This window comes from Varanus komodoensis, unplaced genomic scaffold (assembly GCF_004798865.1).
Source record: "Varanus komodoensis strain SLA01 unplaced genomic scaffold, ASM479886v1 scaffold16, whole genome shotgun sequence".
Taxonomy (NCBI): Eukaryota; Metazoa; Chordata; class Lepidosauria; order Squamata; family Varanidae; genus Varanus; species Varanus komodoensis.
In genome coordinates this window covers 2,178,701-2,191,138 of record NW_025335468.1, presented here as the reverse complement: position 1 = coordinate 2,191,138, position 12,438 = coordinate 2,178,701, and the positions used below count along the sequence as shown (strand labels likewise).

Here is a 12,438-nt window from a genome sequence, read left to right as displayed (position 1 = left end):
TGGTTGCTGGTTATAAGAAGTTATTTTTACTGTGCTTTGGCTCAGTCCTCCACTGGAAGGCACCCAGAAGCTTCTCAGAAATGGAATATGACCTGACTGAAAGATGTTCTCCACTCATCCTCTAGTCTTGGTTAGAAGTAACTCTCACTGATTACTCGAAGGCTTGCTTCTGTCTATAGGAGCATCCTTAAAGATGAAACCCTAGGCACACTTAGAAAAAAGGTCAGTAACTCCCAATGTAGCTGGCTGGAGTATGCTGGGAGCTGTAGGACTTTCTCTGTCTAAACCCACACAGATTTGTGCCTTGCCAAAGAGAGCTGGTTCAAAACACCATGTGGAGACGGTAGGATCATGGGCTTTTCCATGTATGTGTATTTTAATGTATGTATTTTAATGGTCATTTTGTAGGAATATTACACGAATTTGGGGGCCGAAGTAAAGCTAACATATTGTTAAGAAACGTTAAAAATAAATAACTGGACGCCTCGGAAAAGAAATCGACCTCAGAGTAAAACGCGCGACCACACCGCAGACACCGCAGGCGGAAATTTCTAGCCTTACCAATTCGACTTCTTCAAACGGAGCCCGTTTACACGTGCAGCGAAGATTTACCCCAGATCACAACACCGGCCAGTTTCGATTTTTCCACGTTGCCATCGCCCATTCCGGGAAAATGAAGCGCGGTCCCACCTCCCAGTACAAAAGCGGCCCAGCCCCTGCTGGTCCCTTTTCGCGTCTTCCCCGCCCCGCGCGCAGCGTGCCTTAGCGAGCCCCGGCGGCCGAGCAGTTCAGGCGAGATGATGGCAAGCGGCGCTCAGCTGCCCATTCCCCTGCAGAGCAACGATGGCTTGCCCCGCTACGAGTACCTGAAGGACGAGCAAGACCTCGGGGGCGGCCACTCCACCGTGATCCACATGCAGCGCCAGCAGCTCTACGGGACGCCGCCCCGCGACCACTTTCTCTGGTCTTTCTTCACCACGCTGTACTTCAACTTTTGCTGCCTAGGGTTCATGGCGCTGGCCTTTTCCGTGAAGGTGAGCAGATGCGTCCGCGGGATGCGCGGGCTCCTTCGGGGCTGGGATTTCTTCTCGCCATGTCCTTTTGCTGCTTGCCCCTTGATGGGGTTCGGAGTGTGTGTGTGTGTGTGTGTGTGTGTGTGTGTGTGTGTGTGTGTAAGAGAGAGGGAGGGAGACACTGACTGACTTGGGGCTCCAAATGCTCTTCTGGCTAATTTCAGAGCCCGATCCTATCCATGTTCACTCAGAAGTCAGCCACATGGACTTCACAACAAGTGTCCCTCGATTTGCGCCTCACGCGTTGGGGTGGTGAAGTAATGAGAGCTATGTTGTAAGCCGTCCAGAGACGGAAGTAATGGAGGGCATACGAATTAGATAAATAAATAAATTCCGTGGCATCGGAGGTGGATTATTTGTCCACACGTTCCGGAGTGAGACTCTGGTTCAGATTACACCGGGAAGAGCTCTGAAGTGGTGTCTCTGTGTGGGAAGGGATCGCTAAAAAGCGCTGTGGACGTATTTGCCCTTTAATCTTGCCCATGTTAAGTCCCCAAAGACAACTTAACCCGAGAACAAGGACTCAGCTAGACTGCGCGAAGGCAGCCGCGTGTACTTAGTTCTCTGTGCCTGCCCCTTTCGTGTATAAGGTGGGCTGTCGTTTCTTGCAAGGGAAAGGAGCGCGACCGGGGCGGGGGGCACAAAGCCTTCCCGCCGTCCTAACTTGCTGTTTCCAATGGCTTCCAAGCCCTTTTGTCTCTGGTTGGCTCTCTTCCAACGCACGCTGGCCTGGGAGGCAACTTTCGAGCACTGGAGCGGCGTGCGGGACGGGTTTTTCTTGTGCGTACGTGGGGCGGGATGCCTCTGGTTGCCCTGTTCTGTCTCGCCTGGCCCATTGCAATGCAGGAGGAGTGGGCCACCCTGCGAACTGGGCAGGCAACTGCAGGCGGCGGCTTATGGGATGGCGCTCCGCCATCTATCCCGTAATTGGGCAGCGGTAGATCAAACTAGTCAGAACAAGTTCTGTGGTTCAGTAGTACAAATATTTGCACACTGCACCAAAGGTGAGCAGTCCGGTACCATTTTCTTATTCAAAGAGCAGCTGGCTTTGTTTTGTTTTTTTCCATTCCATGGGGACAGATTTAGGCTTGCCCAAATGGAATACTTGATAGCTGGGCAGCTGAATATTTTAAAAATAATTATGTGTTGATGTGAAAACTGTATCCACGGGATCTGCCACAAATCATTTGCACATGCACACAGAAGTCAACACTTGAGGTGCTGTTCCCAAGTGGCAGACACAGAAGTGTAAAGCAACCCCTCTTATTTACCCAAGTATCCCAGTGCAATGGTATCTGAGTGGCAAGTCTGGTCTTCATTAGAGACAACCACAGCATCCTCATGCAGTCTTTGCATGCAGAGAGTTTTAGAAAGTCAGCAGACTCAGCTGTGCCATGTCTCAGAGCAAGGGGTTGCAAACACTGGATTAAACTACACTTGCAATTTTAAAATTAGGGTCAAGAAGATTCTAATTCTGAGGATTACATAATCACCCCTTCAAAGTGAGGAAGTTCTTTTTTGTTTAAACAAATATGTTATTTAATATCAGTTATTAAAACTATTGTTTAATTTGTATTATATTAAAAGATGATAAAGAAATGTTAGGTCAGTAGGTCCAAAATGACATTTCACCAACTACGCTGCCATTTTTGCAAGTATCTGAAAAAAATCTCTACCTTTCCTCTTTCTTTGTTCCAATGTGCAGTCTTTCTGGATCTTTACTTGTCCTTTGCATGAGGTTAGTCAGCATATGATGCAGGCTTAGGATTCCTACATGCTATTTGCTCCCTGATTGGATGGGGGCTGGAAGTGCGGGGATGTTTTCTTCTCATTTGGTCTTAAAGTTCCAATCCAGGATTTGGGATGGACATGGCCGCAAATGCATCAGCAGTATAGCTTCCTGTTGGCTTTTAGTAATTGAATTTCCTTTCTTTTCTCCTGACAGGCAAGAGATCGTATAGTTCTTGGGGATTACCATGGAGCTGGCAGTTATAGCTCTACTGCCAAATGTCTGAACATCTTGGCAATTACCTTGAGCTTCCTGCTGATCATCATCTTCATCGTACTGGCAGTGACGGGGATTCTTACTGCCTCATATGGACACTAGCCTCCATTAAACCTGGCTTCAAAGTGACTTCCTTCCAACAACTTTTAATCTCCTTTTTGTTTGCTGTGCTTCACAGGCTTCCATTCTATAAGTTTAGTTACTGCTAACATTGGTCTTCACCTTGTCAAAGAACAGCCCTGGTCCTGCAAGTCTACTATGGCATTTGCTGTGATGTCACATTTGTGTTTCACAAGATGTCTATTGCAAGAGTTGTCAGGCTTTTAAGTGTTATTTCTGGTTTAAGTGTTAGTTCTGTACTCTTTAAAGAATTATTTTTACTGATTGTATGCTGCCAACACTCACTGCTACTGAATGCAACCAATTCAAACAGCCATGCTGTGGGTTAGGGAAGATGTTGGGCTTGGTCTTCATGAAAGCCCAGTGATGAGAGGCTTCTGTTTCTGATTCAAATGTCAAGATTTTTCACTTGTTAACCATTTTTACCTATCTCTTTTGTACCACAATATGCCTTGGTACCAAGTGTGAAACCTGATCTGGTCAGTTTTACAGTACATTTGTAAAGGGAAGAACCTTGCAAAGTGTGTATTCCTGTTTTGTTCTTGAGCATGTTTTGTTAACAAGAAAGCTACAATCTCTCCCCACTCCTCATGAGCATTCCCTGTATAGGACATCTCCCTGAGGAGTGTTTGTAAATGCTGCAAAGTCAGTCACTTTGTGGAAGTCTGGGACAGCCAGCATCAGGCCACTCCTGCCCCCCTTGCCTGGGGAGACATCACCTCTCCCTCACACCAGCTCTCCCCATGTTTTCTGGGCCTCTTTCAGCTGAATGCTGGATTCATGTGGAAGAAGGCTCTCGCTGGCTCCTAGCTTTGCTGGATATGTGCCTGCATATTCCAGCTGCTGAGGAACTGGGGCAGGAGATCTTGCACCCATCCTGCTTGCAGGGGCACATGGGTAATACACAGGGCATTACAAAGAGAGAAGGGTCCCTGGAAAAACACTGTCCTCAGCTCTTCCTTTCACACTCTCTTCCACTCGTGTCTGTTACACCTTTTGGAACAGGAAGCCCCACTGTCTCCTTCCTTCTCTTGCCACAGCTGCAGCACACACACTTTCCCCAAAGTAAGCCTAATAATGGTCCCAGGGAGCTGCACATCTGCACTGCCTTGGGGAACCTAATTCCAGCAAGACACACTTGCTCTTCCAGGCAGGATGGGGATGTTGCTGACATTGACTCCACAAACCCGTCTCCTCCCAAAGCACCGCAGACACCCAGGGACTTTCTGAGCATTCCTCCCTAGAGGAAACCCCCATTGCCACAAGAGGGGACGTGCCTACTTCTGGTCTGAAGAAGTGGGCACATTCATTAACCTAGGCTAGGGGGCAGCCCAGAGGCACAGCAGCACCTCAGGACTATGCCATTCTAATTTCTTCCCCGCTTTTCAGAGTAGCTGAAAAGAAGGGGCTTATCATGCACAGCAGCCCCATGCAAGGTGAGTGGCACACCCTCTAGAAGTTCAAGGAGGTTGTCACACACAAACTCTGGGGAGGCTGCCAGAACCATGCCCTTCTAGGACAAACTGGCATGCCTGCTGTCTCAAGGGATGCCTGTACAACATCCAACCAATGCATCATGTGCTTGGAATACAAGCTTGTTAGCAGGCCTGGTAAGCATGGGACAGAGCAAGCACCCGCTCATTGTTTTTAATTATTCTATTTGTCCATCTTCCCTGTCAAGAGAAGACTGAAGCCAGCCCAGACAAGATGGAAGAGATGGACAGCCTAAACCTTCCTCAAACCCAGTCTTAGCTTCCCAGCATCCTTCCAGCCCTGCTTCAGGGCCCAGCTCCCCCACACACATTCTGCCAGCACTAGCAGCCTGACCTCCATGCCTTCTGCATATTCTGAAGTAAGAAGGGATATGGCCGAGGAAGACAGAAGGAAGCAGCCAGTGCTGGAAGGGGGGCGCTCCCTCTGGGGAAATGCAGTCTGGACTGGAATGGGAGCAGGGAGGCATGCACTTCACACCTCCAGTGTCCCCTGTGTTCCAGCCACTGCCACCCAGGCCGCTGTCTCAGGGACAAGCAGCAGTGAGTTCAGTGCCAGACAGTGAGCCACAGCCTCACCAGCACAGGACAGTTTAACTGGGAAACTGAAAGAGCCTTCATCCCACATATCTCACCTCCTTACATGGAGGGCTCCTCACCATAACTGAGACTGGCTGTAGAGAGGATGCTTGGTGGGCAGGACATGTGTCCCCTTCACATCTTCCCAGAGGAGGAAGCCAGTTCAGAAGCCAACAAGCAGGAGGAGGCAATGTAACCAGTGGACACACAGTTGGATATAGAAGAGCCAGGCCCACAGGCAAGGCAGCCAGGTGGCCAGAGAAGCCAAACACTTCTACTCACACACATTCAGTGTACTGCACATTTGCACAACAAAAACCAGCAGGTAGAGTGCAGCTGGCTAGGGAACTCTTAACTGCTGCAGAACCGGCTGGGAACCGACACATGAAAGAACAGATGCAAATGAAGGCTGCTGTCCATCTAGTCACGGTTTGGGGGAGTAACAAGACCTCTAGCAGCATGCATGCCTCTATGGCGATCATCAGGCAGGGCAGCCTCCAGTGTTGTGTATGAGTTCATCAGAAGATTCTAGCTGGGCACTTGCAACCTGAGACAGGCAAGGAGGCTGTGGGACTGTTGGGGAAGTCAACTGCTGCACTTCAAGATCTGCTGCATACTGCTCCCTGCCTTTCCAACAAACCTTGCTCTTAGCTGATCCCATCACTGCGGACTGGACTGCCTTGGGCTGGCTATCCAACAGCCTCCTGGACATTTAAGCAGGCACACTGTTGGGCGGTGGGCCACCACTGGTGGGCTGCCCTGGTAGGGGTGTCCCTGAAAGGCACAACACAGAAGGGGGTTTACCCCTTTGGTCTGCCCTTTTGTGATGCCAAGAGGGTGAGGGTACTGCTCATGTGGTCTTACACCTGGGACTATGTTTGGGAAGGAAGCTATGGTGCTAAGTGAGGAGATGATGGGGGTCCCAATCAGCAGAGGGAGAAATGGCACCAAGAGAAGGAATGGCCAGTTAAGCCCAGCCCAGACAGCTAATGCTTGTGCAGTTCCAGACCACCTTCCACCCACAGGTTTGATGGTTGCTATGTTACTTGCCCTTGGGTCTCTGAATGCTGCTTTTAAATGCCAGATTGATGCAGAACAGGATCTCCCTTATCCATGATTTAATTGTGGATGAGGCAGCTGTTCTGACATGTACAATGGAGATCTGGGTGCGTGAGAAGGGAAGAATTAGCCTCTTCCAGTTGTGCCCAGTGGGGTAGTTGTTTCAGCATCAGGGCAGCCTTGAGGGACAGGGATGTGTCATACAGATTGCAGTCTGTATGAATTGTTTCTCTCTCCTGGTGCTCTGCCCATTGGACAACCAGTCTGAAGTTTGCACCTGATGCTTGGGCCAGCAGGACAGACTGGGGGATTTGGCTGGTGTACCATCCACCTTGCAACCCATTAGTTTTCCTACTCAGTGGACAGTTATGTTGGAGTTCTCCAAGCTATTTGTTCTGGAAGATTTCAAAATTCACACTGAAGGCACCTTATCTGGGGTGGCTCAGGATTTCATGGCTATAACAACCATAGAATTGTGCCAGCATGACACATGCAGTAGGGCAAAATCTAGACTTGGACTTTTTGGCCAGATATGATGATGCTCGGAGTATGGAGGACTTGGACTCTGCCCTTTCTCATATGCAGATCACCACCTGCTGAGATTTAGACTAATGACATCTTTTCCTCTCTACAAGGGTGGGGGACCCATTAAGATGCTCCACCCCCAGAATCGTATAGAATCAGAAAGTTTTCTGGGGGGTTTCCAGGCTAAAATGGTTGGTGGCCCTGTTGAATTTCTGGTTGCACTGTGGAACACAGAAACGACCAATGTGGTTGACATGATTGCTCCTGAGTGCCCTGCCTATTGTAGAGCTCGCATAGCTCTGTGATATACTTTGGAGATGAGAACAATGAAACAACTTAGGATATGGCCTGGGTGCAGATGGAGAAAGGCTCCTACTGAAAGCAATCAAACCCTGGTGTGCATTTATGATTGCCTGTATTTGGAGGTAGCCAGTGTGCCAAAGAAACAATATCTCGCTGCCTCTATCCAGTCTTTTCTTTTCCAGCCAGAAAAACTTTTCAGTGTTGTCTGAGGCTTATTATATGCCGGCCCCAAGAATTTCTTAGAACCATCTGAGGCCCACTGTAATTTAATCTGTTTACTTACAGGAAAAAATTCTTTTGGATCCACTGCAACTTAGACTACTGAGTTAATGCAGCTGAATTTGTCCAGAGCACAGTCTGGTCCAGTTTTATTGGATGGGTTTCAGTTGGAAGAGCTTGAGGATATTGACAAGGTACCTGCCCTATTTCATGCAGCCATCCTTGCCCCCTTATAAAGCCAGCAAGGAAGATACAACCAGCTGGGCTAGGGAGGTGATTAAAGCCTCCTTGTGAGAGGGTGTGGGACCATGCCACCTGAAAGAGGCAGCAGTAAAAGCACTTCTGAAAAAATCCTCCCTTGACCCAGAAGACTTTAATAACTTTAGGTGAGTAGCAAATATCTCATTCTTGTTCAAGATCTTTGAGAGAGTGGTTATCAATCAGCTCCAGGCACTCTTTGATGAGACTGATTATCTGAATCCAATTCAGTTGGAGTTCAGGTCAGGCTTTGGCATAGAAACAGCCTTGGTTGGCCTGCATGTGAAAATGTAAGTCATGTAATCCACAGGGTAGTAGTTTTATCTACTGAAGAGATGAAATGAATGAAGAAATGAGCAAGCCCAGTTCCATGGAGGGGTCAATTGGTCAACCATAAATCCTGAAAAATCAGCCTATACAATCTAGGGCACAGTGTGCTTCGCAGAGAGTGTAGAGATTGGGTTTGCTGGAAATAACTGCCTTTACAGGAAACAGAGCTAGCCAGCCCAAAAGCAACTGCTACAGAAACAAGATAAGAAACTTGGCAAGACCTTTGGCCAGTTTGACCTGCTTCTGTGCTACAGTGACCCAGATCTGGAGCACAGGAATCCTACATGCACCATTTCAAATCCAAAGGAAGATTTACTGAGCAAGTGCATCCTGCCCCAGAGTTAAGAATAAGTTCCTTTCCTGAGATCATCTTTAAATTGAATTTGTATTTTTATATCACATATATAAAAAGCATATTAAGAAACACTTCCATATACACTAAAACATCTTAAACACAATATAGCATTTTGATAATTATAATAATGCAGCAATAATAAAGTAACTACAGGTAGTGGAGAGAGAGAGAGAGAATCTGTATGTATGTGTGCAGGTATATAGTACAGCTAACATTAAGCCTAACATTAACTTGATGATGGTGAAGATGGGACTGGAATTGCAAAAGATGGACCTGGTGCCTGGGTTTGAGAGTCAGGGTTTGATTGTGCTACAGAAAGGGAGGATTACCACTAGAGTCACTTTCTTGAAGGGTTGTTTGTATAGCCAAGAGCAAGAAAAACTGCTATAGTTCCACCACGGCACTGGAACTAGTACTAATTTCACCACTTACTGCTTTTCCCCTCCTCCCTCCCCTCCTCTCCCCTCCCCACTCACTATCTGTTGGCCGTGGGTACCTGCTTGCTGCTCAAGGACAAGGCAGGACTTCCTGGTTTGCTTGTTTGTTAAGTAGGGGTTTTTCTTAAAATGGATGTTTGTAACTGGGGGACTGTGTGTACAACAAAAGTCATCTGATCATCGCCTATGCAGGCTGCAGTTAATCCAGATCCTCTACCAATTCCACTTTCACAGTTTTCTCTGGGACAAAATAGCCACATGAAGCCTGTTTGATATTTTCAACCTATTTCTTGCTACGTAGGTGACACGGGCAATATATTTGAATGTTGGTGTCAGCTTTTAAGGCATATCAAATTGCAATTATTGTCCCTTGCCTGAATTCCCATGAAATCAGGATAGGAAGCAGCAACAGACAGGAAGTTTGGGAGGAGTCTGCACAGCTGTTGCCAGTGCCGAACTCATCTTTGTTGATGAACAAAGGGGTCTATTCTTCAGCTGCTTGAAATGGTCAATATGCGTCAGAAGCATACCATGTAGAGCGTTGTCATAAGTTCAGATGCAAAAGGGCAATCTTAGTTCCTTTCTCAAAGAGAGTCTCTTGGTTTCTCATGCACTCACAGAACAAGGGTAGAACAAGTGAAAGCAGGGATCTGATTGATTTCACTGAATGCAGCATGTATAGCCACAGTTCTTCATCTAGGCAAAGTTAGTTTCTATTTAGTCTCCTAGGCTAAGGCTATTAGCCTATGCATATTTGGCAACCAGTCTAGTGATATGTTGTCAATTGTAGCCATATTCTAGGCCTACTCAGCCCCTAAGGATAAATACCAAATCACAAAAACATTCCTATGGAAATGTTGCCACAGTCCAACAATCAGGGACTGTGCCAGCAGTGATGCCCTCATTTTATGGGATATGGAAGCAAGCAATGAACTCAAAACAATGAGGAAATGCTCCACCAGAAACCCACACATAAGATGTTGTCATGTGCTGTCAAGTTATCTCTGACTTATAGCAACTCTATGAATGAAAGCCATCCAAATGTCCTTTCCATTACATCCTTGCTCAGCTCTTGTAAATTCAGAGCTGTGGCTTCCATCCATCTTATATTTAGTCCTTCTTTTATTCTTCTGTCTGTGATTTTCCCTAGCCTAATTGTCTTTTCCAGGGAGTTTTGCCTTCTCACAATGTACCTAAAGTATGACAGCCTCAGTTTTGGCATTTTTTTTTCCCTAGGGAAAACTCTGGCTGGTTTTTTTCAACTGTCCCCCCGCCCCCCTCCTCCTCTAAATAACAATTAATGATCCACCCTCATTCCTGCCTTGTTTTGTCCTGCCTGACACTTCCTCTCTTGTGGTCTTTAGCCTCACATCCTTCCAGTTTGAACAAAAGGAAAAGACCTCTTTGACACAGCTCAAGCCAGACGGAAGAGAAACAGATGTCTTCCCTCGGAGAAGCTTGGATTGGGCTACTGCAAGCAACCCTAGAGCAAATGTTATGCAAGTTATGCCCCAGCATGTGTATTTTCATCTTTGTATATGTAGTGTCTGGCTCTTTCAAGGTTTTGGGGAGCCAGTCAAAAGTCACATCAGTGGTAAAGGTAAAGGTTTTCCCTTGACGTTACGTCCAGTCATGCCTGACTCTAGGGGGCAGTGCTCATCTCCGTTTCCTAGCCGAGGGAACCAGCATTTGTCCACAGTCTCTGTGGTCATGTGGCCGCCATGACTAAATACCGAAGAACGCTGTATTGCAGCACCCCAAAAGTAGTTGGCCAGAGGGAGGCGACATAGGAAAAAACTACAGCCATATTGAATTTCCTGTCTTGGAAAGAAGGGGGGATAAGAACAAAATGAACTTTGTGTAACCTACAGCTAACAAGCTAGCTTGACCTCGAATACAGTAATAAAAAGGGACAGTGAAAGCCTGTTACAGCCACCATGAAAGTTGCAAATGTGCAGGGAGTAAGAAAATGGCAAGCCTGTGTGAATCTCAAGCAGATAAGATATAGACATGGGAAATGTTTGGTCCTTGACAGAAGAAAGGACTCTTTGAAGCTACCAGCAAGGGGAGGGGTGCATACATTGATGTACTGATGCATTAGATGTGTATTGGTGACCTAATTGATTATGTAGGGTATAAAATGAATGTACTGGGGTGCAACTTTGGGGACACTGCTTTGGGCTGCGTATCGTCTTTCATCTCCCTTTATTCTATAGTGCACTAGAATAAAGCTAGTTTGGCTCTAAGTCTCGTCTCAGACTCATTTTGACTAGAGGTCTGGGGTCTACCCAGGCTTGCCCTAGCTGTTGACTGGCTCAGTTCAGTAACAGTTGAACATCAGAAAAGGGCACACACACAGATGTGCACACACACACAAAGAGGAAGAGGGAAGTAGATAGTGGTACTAAGAGTTTAAACACCGAATCCCAAGCCTTTTGACCACACCAGACCTCAAACAATGAGGCTGGCTGGTCTACGGCTTGTAAGAAACAGAATACTTAGCAAGGCTTTCTCAGGAACTAATCGAAGCACAGATGAACAGAGTCTCCATGGCAAGCCGAGCTGTCTCTCAGAGTGAGGGAGAATTTGCTGGCATGAAAACCCTTCTTTTCCCCCTGGGTCCTACAGGTAGCCAGTCCAATGGGTGGAAGGGCTGGTGATTCTAAACTGCAGCAGTTTGGCTAGGAATTAATTGCCCATTCATGCCCTCCTGGCCATGGAAGCCACTGCTGCACCCAGGCATGTTGGAGTCCCCAGAGTTCCCTCCCCCACCACCAAGCCCATATCCATACTGCACTACCAGCTTTTTGAGGAGAGGTAGTTCTCTCCTCTTCTCCATCCTCCCCCATGAGGACCATTCTGCACTTTTCCAGAAAGTTCAGGCTGTCAATGTAACAAACACTTGTGCAGGAGCTTGAGCTATTTAAAGGCATGTTGAGAGGAAAGTTGCAACTGTAGGAGAGTCTGAAAATGATAGATCCTCCAGGTGGCCACTTTGTCCCACCATCCAATTAATGCTGGAGCTTAACAGAATTACAGTAGACTTTTAGTTTTTTCTTTGAGATGAAATCTCCTTTGAACCTTTCCCACTTTTCCCAAAATGCATTCTAGAGGCATAAGCATTTGTTTTGACTTACTCTGAAACATGATGCACACTAAGTGGTCTCCAGAAGAACTTTTAGAAGGATTTTAGCAGACCTCTCTGATTATCCTTCTGTCAATTCTGCCAGGCATCCCTGGTCAAAAGTGCTCACGCACTAAGGTGGGATCTGCTCTTTCTGGACTTGAACCAGGACTGGTCTCAAGTTAGATTTCACTTCACCTGTACCAACAAGAGTTTCTAGAAGGCTTGCATGGCATCCAAGGAGTTACCCCCTTTTGTTCATTCTTCCTTTCCTCTTTCCACAGGGTCCAATTCTACCTGGGAGTCACCGGTCATCAGGCAGGGAAGGCAACTTGCTGGACTCTAACCAGCACTGGGAGCTCCCCCCCCCGCCTTTCTTTAGGAACAGGGTCTTCCCCCAGGCAGTAGCCCTTTCCAACAGAGGCTTTCTCCTTACCTGGGTATTACTTGTTCCATCAGAGGTAGCTCTCTTAGTCTCACTTTTCTCTCAATCACCTTTCCTCAAGCCTTGTTCACGGCCAGTGGTGGTTCCAGGCCAAATTTGCCTCAGCCCAAAGGCTG

General features: G+C 47.2%; 1 protein-coding gene across 1 annotated transcript; it reads left to right on the top strand.

Moving 5' to 3' along the window:
- Positions 1-728: 728 nt before the first annotated feature.
- On the top strand, positions 729-3,719 carry LOC123021313 (dispanin subfamily A member 2b-like). Its single transcript, XM_044425990.1, has 2 exons — positions 729-1,034; positions 3,019-3,719. The coding sequence occupies exons 1-2, from the start codon at positions 798-800 to the stop codon at positions 3,178-3,180; spliced, it is 399 nt and encodes a 132-aa protein (XP_044281925.1). The 5' UTR covers positions 729-797; the 3' UTR covers positions 3,181-3,719.
- The last annotated feature ends 8,719 nt before the right edge of the window (positions 3,720-12,438 follow it).

Coding starts and splice junctions, on each gene's coding strand:
- LOC123021313 (XM_044425990.1), top strand. CDS start 798: ATGATGGCAAGCGGCGCTCAGCTGCCCATTCCCCTGCAGAGCAACGAT. Junction 1,035..3,018: donor CGCTGGCCTTTTCCGTGAAG/GTGAGCAGATGC, acceptor TTCTCCTGACAG/GCAAGAGATCGTATAGTTCT.